Source organism: Boleophthalmus pectinirostris, unplaced genomic scaffold, assembly GCF_026225935.1.
Source record: "Boleophthalmus pectinirostris isolate CB_2022bp ecotype Guang Dong unplaced genomic scaffold, ASM2622593v1 HiC_scaffold_4, whole genome shotgun sequence".
Taxonomy (NCBI): domain Eukaryota; kingdom Metazoa; phylum Chordata; class Actinopteri; order Gobiiformes; family Gobiidae; genus Boleophthalmus; species Boleophthalmus pectinirostris.
The window spans coordinates 14,474,373-14,497,632 of NW_026571353.1; the positions used below are offsets into that span (position 1 = coordinate 14,474,373).

The window sequence follows — 23,260 nt, forward strand, 5'->3', positions numbered from 1 at the left end:
TTTATCTTTAGCAATCTGTAGTCATTTTCTCAGTGAATGCACAACACACTATGATTTAATAGCAAAAGACTTTATTTGCATAATTGGTGTAAAGGTGTGAAATCTTACTATACAGATCTATTAACAATCAACCCCAAAGGAAATACAGGACACACAAGAAAAACAAGAAAGCAACCAAAATGTGTATGGCTTTGGTTAATAGCAACCCACCAAGACCTTAAAGACCATTATCACCAGTCTGTTTAAATAAACTGAGAAAGAAATTAGGCTCCAGAAGTCCCTGAACATAAAACAGGTCCAATACTTATGCATTATAGAAGTACTAATAACAGACCCAGAGTTATACAGTAGACGTTGCCCATACACTGAGAAATCAACCAACCATTTAATAGAAAAGGCCACCACGCTTTAATTTTGATGCCTGCTTTTTAATATACTCACACACAAAATCTAAATATTATAGAGATTTTCTTTAGTAACAGTTCATTACTAAACTTCCCAGTGTTGTTTGTTAGACATGATACTGATAAATTTACACAATTGTACACAACAGCTGTCATACAAAAACTTCTGACACAGTGGGCAATAGTGTTATTTAAATATCATTTGATTATGATAACACTTTATGCCTAAATGAGTGGTTCAGATAAAGTTTTATGTACAGAAACATGAAGATGTAAGTGAAAGTATACAGAGGCTAGCCCCACGTTTTGTAACTTCACATCACAGTAATACATGAGATACTGTCAAAGAGCTGAAAACAGGAATGGTTTTGCAGATTCACCACAAGTTTGTATAGATCTACTGCAAAAAAATTGATTTCTTTTTTTTTTTAATGATTCATACTTAAAATGCCATGGATCATGTGTGATAAATTGGCCCAAACCTTCGACCAATTCTAAACCAATGCTTCCTAATGACTGGAAAAGAAGTCATCAGCAATAGCTAGTTTTGTGCAAGTATACACTAAAAGAGAGAAATAAAAACATTAATTGGCTCTAAAAGGACACTCAACCAGTGAGCAATATCAAACACACACCTTTACAGTGTTTCACTGCCAAGTAAAAAGAATTAAAGACAAAATCTCTAGGTGTCATAAAGATGATAAAAAATCTTGAAAAAAATATTTAGGTGAAAATCTATAGTTTTGTATTAATCACTCTTGAACTCATTTACACTGCTTAAATACGGCAACAGACTCTTCTTTCAAATATTGTTATAAAGAAAAGTCCATACAGAGACTTCCCACAACAGTCACTATTAAAGCTGGTTATATACCACCCTGACTATTATGTTGCTGGCAGCTGTGAGGCCTGAATATAGTTCTGTTGGCAAAAAATATATCTATATTTTGTGTTGCTTCAAGATTTTTAGCAATTTAATGATTTAGCTTGATCACCTTAAAGGATATCTTTGTGGGATACAAACTTGACTCTAACATAATTCTCACGTTCAACATCACAGACGACCTTCTCTGACAACTGTCTCTCTAAATGCCACCTAAACTGTAGTAAAGGCTCTCGTGCTTTTTCCTCTTTAACTGAACAACTTGATGAAACAGCCGTGGCAGTAGGGTTTGTCATTCTGTTCTTTAAAAGTGCCTTTGTTGAGCTGTTTGAGGCAGAAGGCACAGACAAAGTGCTCAGGGTGGAACTTCTTTCCCATTGCCGTGATGCAGCGTCCGGTGATGGGCTTTTGACATCCTGAGCACAGAGACCCACGACGCTCATGGTAGTGCACCTCACAGTATGGCTGGCCATCGTGTTCAAAGAAACTGCCATTTACAAACGGGGTGAAACACTCCTGGTGGCAAAAGAGAAATAATTTCATTAAAACAACAACAATATTATGTGATGATGAAACTGATGGTGAAATACTTCCACACATTTTAAAGGTGCACTAGGTAATGTTTTTGGTGTGGGGTCACCTGCTTGTTTCTATGGAGATATCATTGCTCTCTCTTGAATGTTCCACCGTATGACATTAAACAGCTCTAACTTACATTTATTAATTTACAGGTGGCTTTATAGCTGAAAAACACCTAGAAAAACAGGCAGAGTTGCCTCTTCACAGATCTGACCTACAACTTGGTCTAATTTGGTCTCTACGATGATAGAAAGGTTTAATATCTTTTCAAATACAAACCCTGCAGACGAAACACTCCGGATGCCAAAGACTGTTTAGAGCTGAAATGTAGTTCTCCAAAATGGCTCTAGCACAGCCGCCACATTTTGGTGCAAACATGTCAAAGTAATCCTTTCTGCAATAGGCCTTCCCATCCTTTTCATGAAACCCTAAACAAAACAGGAGATGGTGAGTAAAGAACATCAAGCTGTTTCTGTGGTGTATGTGGCTCTGTAGTACCTTCTGGGCCAAAGAAGGATCCACACTGGGCACAGAAGAAGTGTTCAGGGTGCCATGTCCGATCCAGTGCCGTTACAACTTTCTAAAAAGACAACAAAACATGGTTAAAGCTGATCCTGCATGAAACACCTTTCTCAAAACCTACAAAACTTTAAGAAAGCATTGTGTAACTTTTCTGGTGTAGGGCCTGTCAAATACTGTTCTCCATAGAGATGTTATTGCTTTGTCTGGAATGTTCCACAGTATGGTTTTAAACCTTTCTATCTTCATGGAAACCAAAACATACCACGTTTCAGGTCAGATCTTTGGTGAAGCAACACTACTCACAGAATGTCTGTTTTTCTAGGTATTTTTAAGCTATAAAACCACGTGTAATGTAATAAATGTCAAGCTGAGCTGTTTAATGTCATGCTGAGGAACATTCCAGGCAGAGCATATATGCAGATACACCTTTAAATATGGATAGCAACAAAACTATTTTAAATATGTGTGGTCTATATAAACAATTTCACATTTTAGGCAAAAGTAACAACTGAGCAACTACCTCCCAACATTCATTATGCTTAATTCATAACTTTTGCACAACTCAAGTGTGTAAATTAGAGATAAAGCCCAAGTCATTAGTCCACACAGAAACGTTTAAGTGAAATAAACTCACATCGAGGATAGGGCCATTGCAGTAGTAACAGCGTGGAGAGAACAGGTTGTGATAGTCTTTCTCACAGTAGGGCTGTCCTTCACGCTCAAAGAAATTCCTGGAGCCAATTTCTTCTTGACAGTGTGTGCAAACAAAGTGTTCGGGGTGCCATGTGCGGCCCATAGCAGTCACCACCTAAACACAGAAGGGAAACTGTTCATACTTACAGGGCACATATTATGCTATTTTCTGACCTATGTTATACTGTTGTGTCCTCATCAAAAACATACCTGGAGCTGTGTTTTGTTTCATTCACACATTTAACGTACAAACCCTGCATATTTAGACAGTGTTTTTCTCACTAATGGAAAACACTTGTGATGTCATGTAATAATATAGAAGAGCTCCACTGTGTTTAAACTCCATACACCTTCACTAGACTCATTTGGATAATTTCAGCCCTGGAATTGCTCATTTTTACTTAACTAAAGGTAAAAGGGTAGCTGTTAACTTCAAAATCACAGCTTCATGACATCACAAGGTAGAACAGAGCATTTTGAGCTTTGGAGAGCACACAAGAATCCATTTGGAGTAATACAGGACCTTTAAGGAGAAGCTGAGACAGCTGCAAATGACTGAAGAAGTAAGGTTTCTATAACAATTGTCAAACCAAGCCTTCTAACATTCAATTGTGAAAAGTATAATATGGGCATGCCAAGATGTAACTTTGCAATCTCTCACCTGTCCCACAATAGGTTTACAGCAGGCTCCACAGACTCCTTTAGCTACAGTTTGCACTCCTAGTTTATTCAAGTCAGACTGCAGGCTGCCCAGCATGTTGTCCAGCTTGTTCACCTGAGTCGGAGGTCCACCAGGGACGCCTTTGCCTTGGGCCATTATCTGAAAATTTAAAAAAGAGGACTTAATGTTTTTCTATCATTCTGTACCTTCGTATCCTGCTTTTTAGGGGCAGGCAATTTTGATAAAAATTTTTTTATCTGCAATCAGCAATAAGATATTTGCATAATTCACAATAATTGTACTAAGATTTATAGCATAAGAAAATCAGTGCATAATCTTCAAAATCAAATCTCTAATGCACTGGTCTTTAAACATTAAAGATTTACTCATTATTGTTTGTCAGCATCATCTAAAAATACATCTCCCATCTCTGCTACTTGGTATATGATTATGAAAGCATTTTTGTGAAAACCAAACGTGCAAAAGAGTGCTGGGAGGTCCATGCCTGCATTGGTGGGAAGACTGGGTCATATTCAGTCTGGCAGGCTACAGATACCAGGATTTTAGGTGGTGCAGGTGGGTCCGCAGGTGGGACAGGCTGTGGTGGGGCAATGAACACAGGGGGAGGAGGGTCTGGTTTGGGGGCGGGTGGCTCTTGTACAGGGGCTGGTGGAGGGGAGGGCTTTTTCACAGGCCGTGGGGGGGCAGGGACAGTTTCTGGGATGTGAATATTGGGCTGTGGAGGGGCAGAGGGAGGTAGAGGAGGTGGAGGAGGGATTGGAATAGGTTGGTGTTGCACCAGGATTTTTTTTGGTTCTTCTGTTACTGGGGGGCGACGTGGGGCGGGGGAGAGAGGGGAGGGAGGACCTTACGGACTGGTACAGGTGACTCTGGGGGGATAATGATCTGAAGAAAAGGAAAAGAGAAACAGGGAGCAACAGATAAAGAACAGAAAAAATGAAATGTGGGCATTTTTGGGGCACAACACCGGAGCAAACCTTGTCGACATCACTATTGGCCCCCTCAGGTCGGAAACGCTGTGGTTTGGAGGTGATGACCACACCTTCCGTGAGCCAGTCGTCTGCTTGTTTACGCCGGTTTCGTTCTGAGCGACCAATCCCAAGTTTTCCCTGGAGCTCCTCAATGAGACGGTCCTGGGATGTGTTTTTATTCACAAGGATAGGTCCCATTTTGCGACGCAGGACTCCATCTCGATACATGGGGTGCACGTTTGAGGTTTCCTTGGTGCGCCTAATCACTGACTTTAACTGAGAGGAAACGGTGATGGTTTTACTATAGAAATTTCCAAACATGAAGAAGAACAAAGCAGGCATCTTTGGCTGCAGGTGATGCAAGTTTGACAAGCATGGGCCAAAATGCTGTCAGTTGGGTTACATTGGCACACACTGCATTTGCATATATGGTATCTAAAAAGTTCAGAAAATGCTGCTTTAAGTTCATGAGATGCTTCTTTTTGTAGCTGTTAGTCTTTCACATGCACCATGTCATGCTGAATCTTAAGTAAAAGTTATTTTGTCCTTAACAAGTCTCCTCCCACATACAAATTCTGCATAAAAACATACCATAATTACTGTTAGTCTACTACTAAATACTGTATTGCCTGGTTGGTTTGTTTATGTTAAAACATAAAATTTGTTACACTTTCACTTTCAAAAAGAAAGTATAAATTATCATTAACAAATTACTCAGTTTAATCTATATTCTTTGACAGGCTAATGTATTTGGCTTTTTCCCATTAATTTGGAGGTCGTATGTTTGAATGTGCGAGTGTGAATGATGTAAAATGCTTTGTGTCTAATAGAGGTTAGAAAATGTTAATATGATCATTTATTCCACTAAAAGAATAGGTGCATCCCAAAGCAAAATTGTTACTTGAAGTGCACACAAATCAGGCCATGCTGAGCATACATGTCCGGAGGCAGACACCCGGTCTATATTTGGAGAGTGCATGAGGGGCAGGTCCAGAGCCACGTCTGGGGTCCCAGGACAAGAGGAGGGGGTCATGCACTCATCCATCCAGCTGGCCTCAGTCAGGGGGGTCATGCTGCCATCTGTGTAGAGTCTCTCCGTGTACGGTGTCAGCGTCCCATCATGGAAGGACATGGAAAGCTCCTCATCGGCCCAGTCTAACTCCCCATTCCCATCCACAGATTCATCTGTGACAGTATTCGTAGTACTAGCAAATGTGTCTGGCTGTAGACTATTTCTATCCATAGGCAGAATGAGTTCTTCATGTACCATCCCTGTTCCTAAACATGGGGCATCCATTTTTAATTGGGGATCTTCTATATTGGTATGGGCAAAACTCATTGCTAAAAGCTTGTCTAATTCATCATCTAAAGATGGCTCAGTGTGCTGTGCTGAAGAAGGCTCTGGCTCTACACCATGTCTACAAGAGACTGAAGGACTACTAAAAACCAAAGAAGAGGCATTACCACCATTGTATGGTGATGTTGATAGTAGAGGGACAGCAGGCAGAGGTGAGGGTGTCTTTGGGGCTGATGTGGGCGGAGTTAGGTTTTTAGACGGACTTGGACTTGAGTAATTCAGATCATGACTGGAAATAGAGGTCTTGTTCTCCACAACCAAAGGTGACACTCTTTCTACAGATGGACTTGGTGACTTTGAGGATTTATGATCCAAAACTGTATTTACAGAGGTCATTGAAGGAGTAGTAGTTGTAGTATTGGAAGAGCTGGAGTTACTTCTAAGCAGATTTGAGTTGGGAGCGGATTGAGAAAGCACTACAAGATTTTTCATTTGGGATGACAGCATGGAAGCAGAGACATCTATAGCACTATCTAAATCCAACTCGCTGGTTGCCGAAATAGAGGACATAGGACTAATAGGTTGTGGAGGGCGGTTCATACTGCCATCTCGACCATCTTCATCTATATGAAGTTCAAAACCAGGAAACAGAGGAGACGCACAGCTGGAAGTATTGATCAGGTTTAGGAAAGGTGGAGACACTGGAGGATGAGGGGGAGAGCTGGAGCAGGGTCCCATTGGGTCGAGCACAGAGCCCAAAGAACTGGGCTGGAAAGAGGACAGAGAAAGACAGAAATAAGAAGGACTAAAGGAGAACAGTAATGAGATAGTGAGATCTTGAGTTGGATTTTGTACCTTAAAATCAGATAAAGAAGCCATGAGTTCGTCTAGCTCTCTTGTGGCGCAGGAGGCTGAGATTCGGGCTTGCTGCTGAGAGGGTGTGTCCAAATCACTGTGGTGAGAGGAGGGGCTGGAAGACATAAATTAAAATGGGGTATATCATTATGGGCAATCACAGAAACCTTATTTAGATAGAAATGTGAACCGCCTTTGAGCAGCAGAGGAACAAAAGTCAATAGCTTTTAATCTCAAACTGGCATATTGAAGGCCAACTGAAGGCAATCATACTTAACATAGCATTTGAGCAATTACAATGTTTAATACTGTTGACACTTACACTCAGTTTCTTCAACAAACCACACTAAACATTCTTAAAATGAATAGCATGTTTTGCGTAACTTTTCTGGTGGAGGGCACCCTTTTTTCATATTGCCCTCAATATTCCACAGTGGGGTTTTTTTCTCCTTTATGTGTGTGAAAAATGACTTTATGACTTTAATATAAATAAAATGACTGAATGATGATGATGGTATCAAACTTATATATACTTAATTGAATAGATGTGAAAATATTACTCAAATATTACACAAGCATTTTTAAAGTAAGTGGGTCACCTCTCCACTGATATGACCAGTAACTTGGCCTGGTGGGAGTTATCTGCATCTCTTAGTGGAGACAGATAAGTTTATGTGGAATGTTTCAGGCAAGGCAATAGCATCTCCATGAAGACAAACAGGTGGTGAACCATCCACCTGAAAAGTTGCACCTTTACAAAAGCTTTCACATTTTTTCAAGAATTTTATAAAATAAACAGCAAAGAAAGGAAATAGACAGTTCCTCTTAAATATGCACAGTGTTATGATATGTGCATGCTACCTGGGCGAAGGCACTGACCCCTCCAGCTCGTCTAGTAAACTCTCCACAGTGGGCCTCTCCTCTTTCGCCCCATTCCTCTTGGGCTTATCCTGAGGTGGGGGGCTCACCATGATCTCTGGACCACTGCCATTCTCATAATGAGTGATGCTGCAGGATGGTAAAGGGGGAGCAGCCTCTTCTGTGGACACAAAATACTCCAGCTAAATCATGGAGAATCATTCTGTAATAATAAAAAAGTCTAGCTATAACAGAAAATAATGAATGTAATTTTATTATTATTTTTTTTAACTTTTTGAGAAGACTTAGCTCAGAAATATGGTAGCTGTATCCATATTGTTTATAATTATATTGCTATGATCTGTAAAAAAAAACTGCTAAAGAAAAAGTATTAGACTATTAACAAATAATAACAAAAAGAACACTGAGCCTAAATCTCATCACCACTATCAGTATAAACATTTTTGTGCACCTGTAGTGGGAAAGGAGGGGGCACTCTGCTGCACAGCATTGAGCTCCAGCAGAAGTCTGTCGAGCTCAGAGAGGTTACTGCCCAGAGCTGAGGTCATGGCTGCTGTGGAGGGGTCTGATGATTTCTGTTTGTTTGGAAAACTAAAACAGACACAAACAGAGCACTGTCAATAATACACAAAGCACATCTATTTTTAGCGGGTTTTTAAATGTTGTAACTACCTGTAAACGTGGTCCTCTTCACCGTGAGACAGAGGGGAGCTGCTACTGTCTCGGGACCATGAGCTCTTCTGTGCTGAGCCTAGAGACTAGACATTACAGAGGACAAATTACAAACATGACTCAGTAGAAAAATACAAGGTTTTTGTTGACACTACCTGCTGTGAAGAGTGGTGCGAGTCTGGCGGGTCGATCAGAGAACCATTTAAAGCATCAGCTGAGGGTGGAGGAGGGACAGGGGGCGGGGCTGACACATCCTGATATGTGTGCCCTCCAGTTGGGATGGAATAGGGGGTCTCCTCTGGGAGAAACACAGGCCGCTTCGAAATATGTGAAGTGGTGGATTCCAGGTCCGCCAGCAACGCGTCTGAAAAGAAAAATACAAAAATAATTAAATAAATGTGAAAGGAATTTTGAAAGAATTATGGGGCTATTCTGTATATTTATGACATGTTCTGTTTGCAAGCATTGTCTTTTTAATGGGAGTTTTAGCAGCTGCATGGCGACAACAAGGGGAGTGGGAGGAGACTATAAAAAGTCAGAAACAATGCATTCAAGTCTCAATCCAGTCTTTTCACAACAACAGTCAACAATGTCTTGAGTGCACCAAGCTAAACCATTGTCAAAACATAATCCATTGTACCTTTATTGTAAATCCACCTTAAATCCTTGACTTGTCTAGACTAAAAACACAATGTGTAACCTGTCATCAGGACTATGCATCAGTTGAATACTATACTTATGTATCGTTAGCAAGTAGTCAGTACTAGGCCAATTATTACAATATCAGTTTATTGTTCAATATATGAAACCTGGAAGAATATAGTTTGAGGCTCAATATTATGTCATTTTTATGTAATAATGTAAGGTGTGTGCTGTAGAGAGTATAATTAATATTCTCTCTACAGTATTTAAAGGCTAGTTATCAGTTGATTCTGCCTTTTTGTGGTTGCAGCTCAGACGTTTTAAAGATACAGTATATTTAAAAATTTGTTTACTGGGATTATCTTGCTTTGTGACAGTGGCATAAAGTAGTCTCAATATTATCTGTTTTCACAGTATATTTTTGTAGCCATATATCATGACAGGCCTAGTCAATACTCAAGTCTTTCCAAGTTATTTATTTATGTCAATATTAGCACAAGAAATAAAATGTAACTAAATGAAATCACCTTAACTGTAACAGAAAAATCCTGAATTAGCACATGAGAAATGTGAATAATAAGTAACAAACTCATCCTCCCAACCACAAAACACTGCTAATTCATGTTCCCAATAAGAAATGTAGCAGTTATGTAATATTAATTTATCATATTATTCAGTACCAGGACTAGACAAAGCAGAGGAGAGTTGGAGAGTTCCATCCAGGGTTGAGGGGGTACAGTGTGACCCCTCTGAGGCTGGACGAACAAAATAGAGGCTTACATCACACAATCCATCCTTCGTCAGTCTGACCAGAATAGACTGCAATCACCAGTAGCATACGGTTACACTACAGAGGCCTATGAGATGATAGAGCCTGTATCAAGGAAACAGCTAAACTCTCACAGACAGACTGATCATAGGGGAACTACTATAACTAATAAAGGAACTGCAAAAATAAACAATTCATCCAATACAGGACAAGTACAAACACAGAAAAAAGGATTCTATACAACAACTACTCGAACTAGTATAGTATAGAGTATTTGATATTGAAATTCAGATGCAAATGTTAACTATCATTCAAACAATAATTTTAACTTTTAAAATGGATCACGACTTGACTGTAATAAAAAAACAAAACAAGAACATTTAAATCTTCCAACATCCCTGTGTACACTGTCGCATGTAAAGTTTCAGCCTATATTAGTAAAACAATCCAAGATATTATCACAAATAAACACTGATCCCAAATTACAGATCCATCATTAGGAAGTTAATCACCTGACTAACATTTTGGCAGCTATAGCAGAACTCACATTATGCACTCCTTCCACCCCTCAGCTGATGGTTGTCCTGGCGATGGAGTAATAATACTGTAAGTGTCAGGCAGACAGCCGTGCCCAAAGAACAGTGTGAAAGACGAGGATTGCCAACACGCTGCCAGGGGTGGGACCTACGGGTTGTGCTTAGGTGAAAATACCCTTCAACAACTGTAGTCCTTCATCAATCTGGCACCCATACAGTAAATCTCTAGAGTGTTGTGTTTCAGTCAATTAGTAATTAAAGAGGAAAGAATATTTTTATACCAAGTATAAGCCCCAAAATAGGGGTTTTCCAAATGCTAACAGCTAAATCCTGTTTAAACCAGATCTAAAGAGGTTTGTGAAAACCCTCAGTCATCCAGGTAGGATCTATAATAAAGGAAACATTTTATTCTATCAACTGGACCAAAGTTTTTTGATCAAATAAACTTGTATAGTTGACAGAATTAAATTTCTCCTTTGCTACAGGTCTAAAACTAAACATGGACAAGGGAAAAATGAGGGAGGACTCATTGTTTTCAGAGATGACCAGTCAATGGTACTTCCCATATTAAAGACTAAACTAGGACTAAAGCGCGTTCTTGACTAAATCAGGACTAACCATAACTAAAGAAAGTAAGTACTTGGACTGCTAATGGCTTAACCTATGAGATATAGAAGTCTATAGAAGTGCATGGATTAAGTGTAAAATAAACATTATACTTAATGCTGTTATTAATCAGACAATGTGGAGGTCCATGCTAGGACTTAAATGTCTATGAAGTTTGACATAAACCACAAGGGGAGTACAGGACTATTTAAAGCCAGCGTAGCCGGTGTGTGTGCAAATGTGCTGAAATATCACGACCAGGCTCAAAATAATCTGCACCTGGTGTGGACATGCTAAACCAGGCCTTAGCGAGGTCCACTTTGTCACTTACAAAACAAAGAGACTCCTCACTCCAACATACCGTGGCTGGTTTTAGGGCAAAGGTAACAGATTTAAAAACAGTGTAAGAATTCCATGTGGATTTACACGTTTCATGTTATACACTATTAAGGCTGTCAAATAATAAGTTTAATGTCAGGGGACTTGCTAATTAAGGTAATGTATTCCACGAAAAGTCAAAATGGCCTTGACAGAAAGGATAGCAGTGCAGCCCGGGACCTTGAAACCACATGGAGAAGTGGGAGCCAAGTTTTGGAAGATTTAAAATAAAAAGGTCTGCCTCCTCCCACCTGCTGATACAACAGCCTCAGCGCAACAGGAGACCACAATTAACAGTCAGTGTTTAAACCCAAGTACTACAAATCAGTTACAAGTCAAGCACTTTTTTCAAACTTTTATGTGAAGATATAAGAGGCTTTAGTTTATGGTATGAAGGGAGCAGACAATGTTTTGTCTTTGGCTGATGGATTCCCTTTTTACATGAAACAAGACAAGTCAAAACTCAGGCCGACAGGGTTCTTTCTAAGAAGTCTGCCATTTGAAGGGAAAACACGCCGCCTGCTGAGCCTCTGCACTTCCTGCCTTTATGGACAAGCTGTATCAGAGAATGACTAAACACAAATAAATGAAACAAGTGGGAACAATCAGTGGTTCCAGCCTGAAAAAGGAGAAGTGTGATTCATAGATCATGTTAACCCTGGGGAAGGAAAAGACTCATCACTGATTATAAAAATAAACATGTAAGAGATATTATGATTTACTCCTTTGCCTGAGGAGGGCAGCAATGGCATGAGGCTGGACAGGTTATTTTCACGTTTGGGCCCTGAAGAGTTAAAAACATTAAGAATGCAAACACACACTGTAATCTTTTCCACAAAACAGGGGGCAGGAGCTGAGTGGACAAAGTCCAATTCTGCTCTAGCAGCATCCACACTCAATAGTCCATTGTACAGGGTCAGGAGGAATAAAGCTGTCATCTAAACGGATATGACCGGGACTAATAATTCAAGATGAGTCCATCAGACAGTAAACAGATTGCACAGTGTCAGGGGAGCCATTAGTGGTGGTGCTGTGATAACTAATCTCCATATAGTTGGACAGTGCTGTGGGTAGTGCAGTGTGTGGAGGGTGAGCACATTCTTGTGGCAGTGGGACTTGTACAGTCTTGTTGTGTGCAGCCCTTGGCTGCTGCTGCCACAGACTTTATCAGATGGGAGAGAAGGTGCATGGGGAATTCCTCACATTCCTGTGTCCACTGAAAAGAAAGAAAGCAATCAAGCTGCGCACGGAGAAGGTGGTTCAGGGAGAGGCCCCGCCCCTTTTCAGTGAAACCATGGACAACCTGTCTTTAAATGGCAACACAACAAAAAGGCACAAAGTTAATGACACTTTACAATAAAGGTCAGAAATGTGTCGACAATTACAAAACACAACTAAAAGGCAGGGTGCTTTGAATTCCAAGATGAAGAAAGACATTACACATTACTGCCCATTTCCCACTGAGCAGCCAGTAAAGAACAGCTATGGGCAGTGTTGTATCTTTTCTGATAACATACAGGAAAAGGTGATGGGCCAGTGGGGTCTTCAGCTCACCTGTTTATAACCAGGATGGGCACTACCCCAAACCGAAACTCGACCCATTAGGCTAACGCCAAGGAGATATTTTTATCAAACAAGACAAGCAGGGGCCAAGTGGTCAGCCAGACAAACATGGCTTGCTATTAAAACACCAGTGGTTAAGAAAGAATGCTGTTAAATGTATCGAGGCAGCTTCACAATATGTGCTTAACACTACAGAGTAGAACTGAAAGATTCAAAATGATACAGTTATAATTAAGACACAGCTGCTTTATTTGGGAAAAATAAGACAGTTTTTGTAATCATTACTGAAATACAGACAACGTTGGTTTATCTGACAGTTGAAATGATAGTGAGGAGACTTTTTGGGTAACATTCAAATACAACCTAAAACAGTTCAGCACTTACTTAGATTCATTGCACAGCCTTAAATTACAACTGCCCCACATACTCCTCAATGAAACATTGTCTCCACAGGGTATTTAATGATATACCCACACTTCTAAACATGCTCTGAAATGCAATTGCAATTCCTGTATTTGTTTAGCTTTGGCAGTTCCTATTTCAGTCTTCTCTCACAAATGTTAATGGTCCTTAATAACATAAATTGTAACTTTTAATGTCATATTTATATATTTTATTGAACCAACGTTAAAGAGACAAAACACAAATGCTCAGGTTCAATGAAAACTATAACGAGACGACATTTGAGTAGCAGGAGCACTTTAGGTTGATTACTTTCAAATAAACGTCCCTAAAAGTAGTCCCGTATCCGAAAGATGACACCCCCTGGAGAGAACAGTGCCCCAAAATAAAGCTCTTCCCCGCAGAGCTGTAAATCAGATGACAGGGAAAGTCTGAGGCTGATGTAACGAGTGGTGTCTGAGACCACATTCACATAAAGGCATGTGAGTGTCACAGAGCCTTTTGTACCACCACAGACACAAGAGGGATGAGTATAGGCCCCTCACAGAAAGACCAGCTTGTCCTGCTCCAGAAACACCACCCAATAGATGTACTCCTGCAAGACACTGTCCCGTACAAAAACAGGACATTAAGCAGAGAAAGAAAGAAAGGAAGAATGAAGGACTGTGACTACAAGCATAGCCGAGCCAAATTTACTTTTACAGTAATATTTCCAACCGTGTTATACTGGTTGCGTATTGATTCACTCCTCTGCACTTATTCTGAATTACTGAACAGGAAGTCAATGTTTCTAACGGAACAGTAACACATAGCCTACGCCTGTTTAAAAAAAGGGTGTGATAATCACAATTAAACTTGCTGGGTTGTCTCATACTCAGTACACAGACAATGTCTCATGTGAAAGAACAGAAGCTCTAGAATCCACTCCCTGGGCTGCAGAGGCTGCACTAGCACTCATTCTTGATTGGCTGCAGGTGCTGGGGTTTCAGGCCACTAATACGACCTGGAGTTTCCCATCTGTTATGAAAAATAATCAAAGTATAACACACTACAGACATGGATTCCTGCTGCATTACCTCAACATGACAGTGTCCACTGATCAGATCTGCTCCAGAGTGTGTACAGGGTCAGTGAGGAGCAGGCGTGGACTCAGCGCAGCATGGGAAAGAAATGTAGAGTCAAGGATAACCAGGTTTAATGGGTCAACTATAGACCAAACAACAAGGTGACAGTTTAGACTGGCTTCCTGTCACACAACCACCAAATACTGTGTCAGCTGTAGACAGGATAAAGCCCGTTGCCAGGGACACAACAGAAGAATATGCTTTTGTCAAATCTGATGCTTGGTTCATCAAACTGCTGAACTCTAATATAAAAGTCTCACTGTACAATCCTTGTGCAATATTTTGTTCATGCCTCTGTAAAATTGTATAGTGTGTAGTATTGTATAGAGATGTAAATATGTTATGAAGGTACTATATTTTTTGTAATTTAAGTTAAAACACGTGTTTATTTTATTTTCACTGGGGGTTTAGTTGATAAAGACTTATTGTACTGTTTTTCTTTATGTTACTGATATCAAAAATAAAGTTAAGAAAATTTAAATAACTATTCTTCAGCTGGTTAGCTGCATGTCTGTAACAAAAAGGATTTTCTTTTGGGGATGAATAAAAGTAATTTTGATTCTGATCCTGTTATATAGCAATTTCTATTCTACTTCAATACCAACATAAACATTACTTTTGGTTTCAAATTTTGGACTGTCGGTCAGTATGTTTTTTAATGGAGTTACTTAGCTGCAGTGTGTTTGCGGTCTGTACACAGTCTAATGTTTAGCTGTGAGTCATTTACAGAGCTTACTGCATCATTACCCAATCAATGTCAAGGAATTTCATCTCCATCAAAATCTGTTTCCAATCCATTACACAAAGGAAAATGACTTACTCACAAAACACCACGATAGTGATAAAGTTATGACAATGTCTTTGCCAATGATTAGACAAGTCAACTTTTAAAGACAACCTTTTCTATCCCTCATGCTTTAGGGAGGAACTGTATGGCAAGTGTTACATTGAAGTTTGTGTTTTTGACAAATAATAATACTGTGCGTTATTTAAAAATATATATATACTTTAAAATACTAAAGTATAATTTTTTAGTATTTTAAACAGGTTTGTAGAGGTCTAAAGAACAAGATTAGCAGGGTTTTTTTTACATAATAAGACAGGATAATTACAGTTACATAAATAATTGAAGTCATAACCCTGTGACCATTCAGATTTTGATTTTGATTGTGATTACAGTTGATTGCCAGTCTTTTAACATTCCATCACTGACAATAGCAAGCACATGTTTTTTCACTTATATTACAACCCATCTGCTAGGATCAAACCTACCCCCTACACCACTGTGGCCTTTTCCAGCCTGCAGCCCTGAGTCCGCTCATTGTTTTTCGCCTGCGTTTCCTCAGGATATGGGGCAGGGTCTGTTGCCTAAGCGATGAGGTCAGCCACGCAGCTCTCTCTCCCCCTCTTTGTCTCTCTGGCTCTCTCTGGCTCTCTCTGGCTCTCTCTGGCTCTCTCTGGCTCTCTCTGGCTCTCTCTGGCTCTCTCTGGCTCTCTCTGGCTCTCTCTGGCTCTCTCTGGCTCTCTCTGGCTCTCTCTGGCTCTCTCTGCTTCTTTCTCTCTTTCTCTCTCTCCCAGCGTGTGCAGGACAGGATGGGCGTGGAGCTCAAAAAAACTAGTGTCTGATTTACAGTTAGGCGCTTCCCTTTAGTTAATGCAATAGACATGGTTAGGGCTGGTATGCACTAGCCTTCCTCCTCTCATTGGGTGATGATAGCTGTGCTGGTAACAGTAACTCGCCTGGCGGGCACACAGGGACACAGGAGCCCCTCCAGGCTTTCTAAGAGCTGCTGGTATGCTGTGTGTAAGTGCTACAAATATTCAAAACCAACGTTGCTTCGCCTCAGATCTGCAAAGTGATCACTACTTGCATAGTACTTACAAGATACGAGACTGTAAGCACTAGACTTCTGTGGGTTTTAAATGGAGTGACAGGATAAGTCACCAGGATGAAGACATAAGAACTTCCGATAGAGTTTAATATCTCATGGCAGCCATAAGAAAATTTAATTAAACAGATCTGAGTGTATATCTCAAACTAGTGGACAGTGGACAGCATTTTGAAGTAATTTGGTATAATATATTACATTTATCTAAATCAGGAAACTAAACTACCTTTCTTCCCCAGCAGGAAACATGTGAGTGAGAGATAAGGAGCAAATGCCATGGAACAAATTGGCCTGGGCTTGAATTCAAAGCTCAGCGTTTCAAATGTGGTATGCGCTCTATCAGGTGAGCTATCAGCGCATGCAGGCTTCCTAATATTTGGGCAGCAAACAGTGAGTTAGTGCTTCAACTGCAAAACATAGCTCATAAATTATTATGTAGACATCAGCAGTCTGTGATTTTAGAGCTGTGTCAGTTTTTACACAATCAGCTTTTTATCAACTTGTAAACTTATAATTTTTTATTTTTTAATTTGACACTAAGCAAGACCCCTGTTATTGAGTGTGTTAGGATGTGTGTATTACAAGCTGGAATATAAGATAACATGATATAATAATTAGTTTGAAATTTGATTCGCTATGGCCACATCCTTTTTTTCCAGTAGGAAATTCGTGGATGGTGGAGTAACACTTTCATAAAAATAGGTTGATAAAAATTACTCTTTATAGCATTTTAATATTTTTTGCAACAGACTGTAGAATCCAAAAAAACTAGTAGAAGTAGCAATGATCAAGTACATAGCCGTGCAGTGGGGTTTGTTAACCTCCAACTTATAAAACCCAGTTGCTGCGCCTGTATTTACTTCAAACTAAATGTCAACACACCCAGCCTCCTCTTTTTGGATCTGAAGAGAAATAAAAGAGTATGTAGGCGTATATTAAGGGTAGACATAAGAAGAAATGGATGCCTATTAAAATCACCAGATTAAAAATATTGTCTTCAATGGCATACCAATATAGTAAAAACTTAGCATCCTCTTTTCAAACAGTGACCATCATAAGACAAGAAGTTCGATGCACTTATAAATACCTAGACAAGATGGACTTCAGACTAATCTACAGGAATGGATGATCTCCTCAGAGCCAGATATCAGTGTGAAGTCACCATACTATATTTTATATTGCCTTTTTTTTATTACTTTCCATTATTTATATGTTATTAAAATGTAGTTTGCTGTGTTTACATAAAGAGCAGAGTCAGGTTAGACCACTTGAATCTGACAAGCCAATGAGGAATTTGTAGAGTCAAAGGTGTTTTCGTACATCACGCTGAGCAGCGCATTTTGTGCTCAAACCCTTATTCCAAATATAAACTTTTTTAGTGAGTTTTAATTTATTTTCAAGGTAAACAAAACTGTTCAAGCTGCAAGGTGTTTCTGAGCAGATGTTCTTCCATGTTTTTCATCTGGATTTGTGTCCTCTGGATGCTCTTGTTTCATCCATCAAGCCAAAAACATTCATAAGGCACTAACTTAATCTTCCAGATAGTGTGGACTAAAATCTAGATAAGATTTCTGTGCCAAATAATCATCTAAAATTCCTTGATAATAACTTTTGGATGATGTCTTGTTTCTCCACAGCTGATTCCTTTTACAATAAGCGATGACTACACAGTTTTCCTCAAATACAAAAGAAACCACTCACTACATTTCCACATCTGGATTTGGCCTATTCCCCTGGGCCACTTCTCCAAATTAAACCCAGGTCTGTCTGCCACCTGGTCTGTCCCATGCCAAGCAAACCTCTGGGAAAAAGTGACTCAGACAAAAAGCGGAGGAGCGTTCATTTTCGTCTTCGAGGGAATTCCCTTCTGGAGTAGAGTAGAAGGATCAATATCCACAGATTAAAGACACCGCTCTGGTTCTACAAAGTATGGTCAGGTTTCCAAACAGCCCCCCATCAGAGGAACCGGACCCCTGGGAAACGCTCAGCTGCTGCTTTACTAGAAGCACCATAGACCACAGGCAGAAAGGGGCTTCAAAGGCCAAGGAGCAAGAGACACTAACTATACACACAACCTAAAGCAAGCATGATAGGCTAATCCACAAGGAAGTACTTTTGACCATGAGCCCAGCACAGAATCTGCAGAATGGCTTTGCAGTTGCTGCTCCTGATAGGATGCCCCAGTGGGATTAAAGGGTAGGTCAGAAGTTCTAGTGCATGAGGGCAATAATACAGTGTGCTTGATTGATGGTCAAAAAATTAAATAAAAGAAAATTGAAAATATGTGTTAAAAATGTATAATAAACCTTGTATTTTATAATAAATATTTACCCATAAAATGCAGTAATTGTTAGTGCTTTCTTATAGCATTACCAGCCTTGTTTATGCAAAGCACAGATCTGACAATTATTCAAGTTCATTTCAAAATGAATCATATTTTATTGAATTTATAAACCAAAGCAAATCATGCATAACCATTATAGCTGGATACAAGGCAGTGAAGAAAGTCCAATTTGGGTTCTACTAAAAATGCCATAATCATATTGTAAGTACTGAGGTTGAAAAGTACATCAATTAATTCTGGATATTTGTTGAAAAATGAAGACTTGCTTTATTAACATCCCACTTGGATTACTGCCTCGGCTGCCATATGATTCTCCATGAAGAGGACTATAACTGTGGGAAAGTCTCATATAGAAGTGAAGCACATGTCACCGTGGTGGGACGGAGCACAGCAGCAGGAGGCGAGCATTTGGCCTTGACACAGACTGATGCTAGAAATTCCTCCACTGTAGCTTTACTCTTGTTTAGTGAACCAGCCAATGCAAGATACAAAGTGCTGTTAGGCTACCCAACAAAATCTGGGATATGTATACTGTAAATAGCTTTGTAGTTTTTATTAGTTTATGTCAGCTTCTTTAAAACAAACTTCAACTGGTTTGTAACATCTTTTTTATTTAGATTTTTTTCTACTGTTGTTATCTGCCAAATTTGTTTCTGGGACAAAACACTGACTAATCTTCTCTGCCATCAATAACAGAGCTATATTCAATTTTTTTTTGTACTACTGAGAATGTACATCAACAAATGCCTTAAAATATAATTTGTCAAAGAAATGTCTAGGATAATTTCATCTTGAACAAAATCTAGTTCTGACTAAGCAAGCAAACAATTGTCTAAAGCACAGGTGTCAAACATAAGGCCCGGGGGCCAGATCCGGCCCTCCAAGACGACTGATTTTCTACTAAAATATTTTAATTATATCTTCTATTTAAATATTGGTAATTTTGTCTCCAGCGTCTCTGAATGTGGCCCCTCCCACCAGAGCAGCACAAATGAAGACTTGTCTCTTTCCAAATGCTCTTAAAGGACGATCGTTTTGACTGTTGACCATGACATACTCATCAGCAAAATGTCAAAAATGAGAAAAGTAAACGCAGAGTGAAAAATTTACTTATTCCTATTTGCATACGAGTTCATGTTAAAACATTGTGTTGAAATTGCATTTTTCTTAAGGTTTCAGGTTGTTCATAATATTATAACATTTTGTAAAATAAAGAGTTCATCGATTAAAAAAGATTTTTGTAATAGATTTGCATTTCTCTGCACAAATATTTGAACTTATTGCTATTTTTGGGGTATATATGCCATGAGTTTTCTGATCCGGCCCCTTTGGGATCAAAATAGGTTGGATACGGCCCCTGGACCAAAATGAGTTTGACACTCCTGGTCTAAAGTCTTACATCTAAAAACAGTTTCTTTTTTCCCTTTTGCACAATGCATCTTCTGTAATTCTCTAAAATCTTACTTTGACTTTCCCTGGTATTTAAACAAACATTTTATTCTTTTACAAAACACTATTGGTGTCAACACAAATTTGAGCAACATAGGAAAAAAGAATCTGTAGTTTTTGCCTATTTTGTTGTTTTTCATGTCCACTACGAGCTGTGCAAAAGGGCAGAACGATTTGGAGAAAATATCTAGTTGCAATATTTCTGACAAACATTGAGATTTAGATTTGCTCAAATTTGTTCAAAGTTCACATTTTAAAAGACATCCAGAAGCTTTTGTGATTTTCTAATTGGGTCAATCAGGGACAGTCTGGAATTTTGGACATCGGACCTCATTTCCTAGTTAGCCAGTGTTAAAGACATGTGGAGACACTTTTTAAATATTCCATGCAGTTCTAGTATTTGCAGACGTCGCAGGTGCTAGACTAGCGCATGTCAATGGCCATAGTTAGACTGCCACTAAAAATAGTCTTACCTACTCCACAGTGCAACAGAGGCAAATCTATTATTACGCCAGACTGTCAATGTGAAAGTCTGTCTCAATAGGATAATTTTAGCAGTAAAACCAACCTTGCATTTGTATGATCTATGTCTGAGCAGCAGCAGCGAATTGTACTTCCTGATAGAAAGCTTGCCAGTGGCAGACTGATATCACCTAGCCGCTACCTTTCCGGCAAAGTAAAATTCCGCTGCTGCTGAGAAAATAGTCCTTCAACATTCGACGATTCATTCAAGTTTAGTTTTATTTCAAACATTATTCTATCAACACAGACATTTACATTGATAGTCTGGCATAATAATACATTTGCTGTGGGTGCTTTGTGGAGTGGATAAGACTGTTTTTAGTGGCAGGCTAACTATGGCCATTGACATGCGCTAGCCTAGCACCAGCGGAATATTTTAAAAAGTGTCTCCACATGTCTTCAACACTCTGGCTAACTAGAAAATAAAGTTCTATGTCCAAAATTCCAGACTGTCCCTTTAATCTTGCCGCCCTACTGTGCAATAAACCAATGAATAATTGAAATTATATATATACCTAATAATTACAAAAATATCATAATCGAGACACACAAAGTCTGTTATGCAGTCTGGATGGATGATATGCATTCTCTGGACACACCCAAAATTTCATGTGAGATATGTCTCCAAATTAAATGTGCACGATGTAACTTTTTTCGCTGGGGTCTGTTACCTGCTTATTTCTTGATATGTAACTGCTCTGCCTAGAATGTTGCACAGTATGACATTAAACAGATCTACCTCATATTTATTCAATTATACCTTTCAATTATAGGTTTTATAGCTCAAAAATACCTAGAAAAACAGGCATTCTGACTGAGAGGGGTCACCTCTCCACACATCTGACCTGTAACTTGGTCTGATGTGGTCTCCATGAAGACAGAAAGGTTTAATACCATACTGTGAAACATTCCAGACAAAGTAATAACATCTCCATGGAGAAAAGTATTTGACGGCCCCACCACCATAAGTTACACAATGCACCTTTAAGATTAAAATAGACAGCAGCCCTACTACTACTACAGCCACTTAAGAAACAATCAGTCCTTTCACTGACCCACAGCAGAAGGAGAGCATCAAATGTGCCCCTGAGCTATTCTCAAACTGGACAAACCAAAAATGTGAGGCATCATCTGTCCACTTAAACAATCCAAAAATCTGTCCAGCCTCATTTTACACGAACAGACTCCCAGGAGCATGGAGACATTCCTTCAAACCAGAATTAGTTCTGTGTGGCGAATATAGCCAAACTAGGCCAGGTGGGATAAATAAACTGCTAAAAGTTCAGAGAGTCGTGGAGAGGTCAAGACCCAAATGAACCGAAAAGAGAGACAAAAACACTTATCTGTGGTAAAGCTTTTGGAACAACATTGTACTTTCAAGCAAGCTCTTATTACTGTTAGAGGTAGTTTTATTTTTGCGCACCATAATAAAAATACGTAAGCAGCAAATTACAAGCTTTTATAGCTGCATGAAACACGAATACATCCCAGACCCAATAAATAACTAAATTCAGATGTAAACATGTCAAATATAAATTACAATTATATAAACTTTTAGACAGGCTTTGGTTATTTTAGAATTAAATGTTTCTGTAGCTTATTAACAGTAACATACCCATAAAGGCAAATTGTGGGTACAGTCTTCTTTTATCAAGCTGCAATCTCTTACAGATACCACATGTACTACTCCTCTTCTTTCACCATAACGCTATATCTTTACTGCCTTAGTATTTCTAGTAGACTCATTCTAAAAACTACTTAATGTTAGCTCAGAGCTTCTCACTACCCCTGTACTGGAAATGTATTATAATCTTACTTTGTGTTAAGCTAAATGGGAAGGCCTGTTGACTCTACTTCAAAGCTGGAATGAATAGCTTCGGGGCAAAAGTTGAGGAGGTAACGCAAAAAAAACCTGTGTCAAAATGTCAGCCAATTCTCTCTGCCCTCTGGCGACGGAGTTTACTCAAGATTGTACATTTATTATGGTCAAGAACATCTTAGAAGAACTAAAGTAGAGAAAGTCAGATTTAGCTTCGCAAAGGTAACAGTGGGTCAATGAAGAACTGATACTGGCTAGCCAACCCCATTTAGTCTACTACGGGGTATTTACTTTATAAAAGAGGTCCCAAGTCACCAAATTAAAGCTTCGAGATGCGCAAAAGTGCTGTTGCAATTACATATGTCGATCTCTTAGACAAAGGTGGTTACATTGATCTTAACACTCTTTCCAGCCTCGAAATCCCGCTGTTGAGTTGGGTGACTCCTCCACCCTACTCCTATCCGCTCTTCAGAAATAGCCCGTACACATGAATGCTGCGTAAACTCTTGGTCACTTACCTAAATCGTCCATGTTTGGAGCGTGGTGGACGCTTGTGTCCGTTTGATGAGCTTTAGCCCCGTGAAGTAAGTCAGATTTGAGCTGTCTAAACTTGTCCTGCGGCTGCCTGAAGTTGGATCTGTAGGTGGCGTGAACGCGCGGAGATATGTGCATGTGTACTCTACGGGAGCGCGCAAGATGAGAGGAGAGCAGTGAGCGCCACATAGCGGCCAAGGGGGGCAATGATAATTACTTGTAAATTTATCAAACGTGTTTACTGTT

General features: G+C 39.5%; 1 protein-coding gene and 1 long non-coding RNA gene across 5 annotated transcripts; one reads left to right on the forward strand and one right to left on the reverse strand.

Annotated features, from left to right (window-relative positions):
* Positions 1–54: 54 nt before the first annotated feature.
* LOC110163361 (paxillin) lies at positions 55–23,158 on the reverse strand. 4 transcript variants are annotated; one of them, XM_055161284.1, is made up of 11 exons: positions 22,999–23,158; positions 8,593–8,801; positions 8,438–8,523; positions 8,217–8,356; positions 7,766–7,925; positions 6,887–7,001; positions 3,743–3,901; positions 3,023–3,196; positions 2,365–2,446; positions 2,146–2,294; positions 55–1,803 (listed from the first exon to the last, which is right to left on the reverse strand). In XM_055161284.1, exons 1-11 carry the CDS (start codon positions 23,150–23,152, stop codon positions 1,537–1,539), a joined length of 1,695 nt encoding a protein of 564 aa, XP_055017259.1. In that variant the 5' UTR covers positions 23,153–23,158; the 3' UTR covers positions 55–1,536. The 4 variants fall into 4 exon arrangements, with proteins under 4 accessions (XP_055017259.1, XP_020783966.2, XP_055017258.1 ...); XM_020928307.2 differs by having other exon boundaries at positions 7,748–7,925; XM_055161283.1 differs by lacking the exons at positions 55–1,803; positions 2,146–2,294; positions 2,365–2,446; positions 3,023–3,196; positions 3,743–3,901 and adding an exon at positions 4,623–6,799.
* Positions 16,019–18,479, forward strand: LOC129411217 (uncharacterized). Its single transcript, XR_008633191.1, has 3 exons — positions 16,019–16,261; positions 16,589–16,689; positions 17,984–18,479. It is a non-coding gene; the product is annotated as an uncharacterized LOC129411217 (long non-coding RNA).
* Positions 23,159–23,260: the final 102 nt, after the last annotated feature.

Excerpts from the sequence above, each read along its gene's own strand:
- LOC110163361 (XM_055161282.1), bottom strand. The coding sequence starts at position 23,152 with ATGCACATATCTCCGCGCGTTCACGCCACCTACAGATCCAACTTCAGG. Across the intron at positions 7,926-8,216 it reads CCCCTCCTTTCCCACTACAG|AAGAGGCTGCTCCCCCTTTA; the intron begins GTGCACAAAAAT and ends TTGTGTCCACAG. Across the intron at positions 6,800-6,886 it reads CTTCTTTATCTGATTTTAAG|CCCAGTTCTTTGGGCTCTGT; the intron begins GTACAAAATCCA and ends TCCTCTTTCCAG.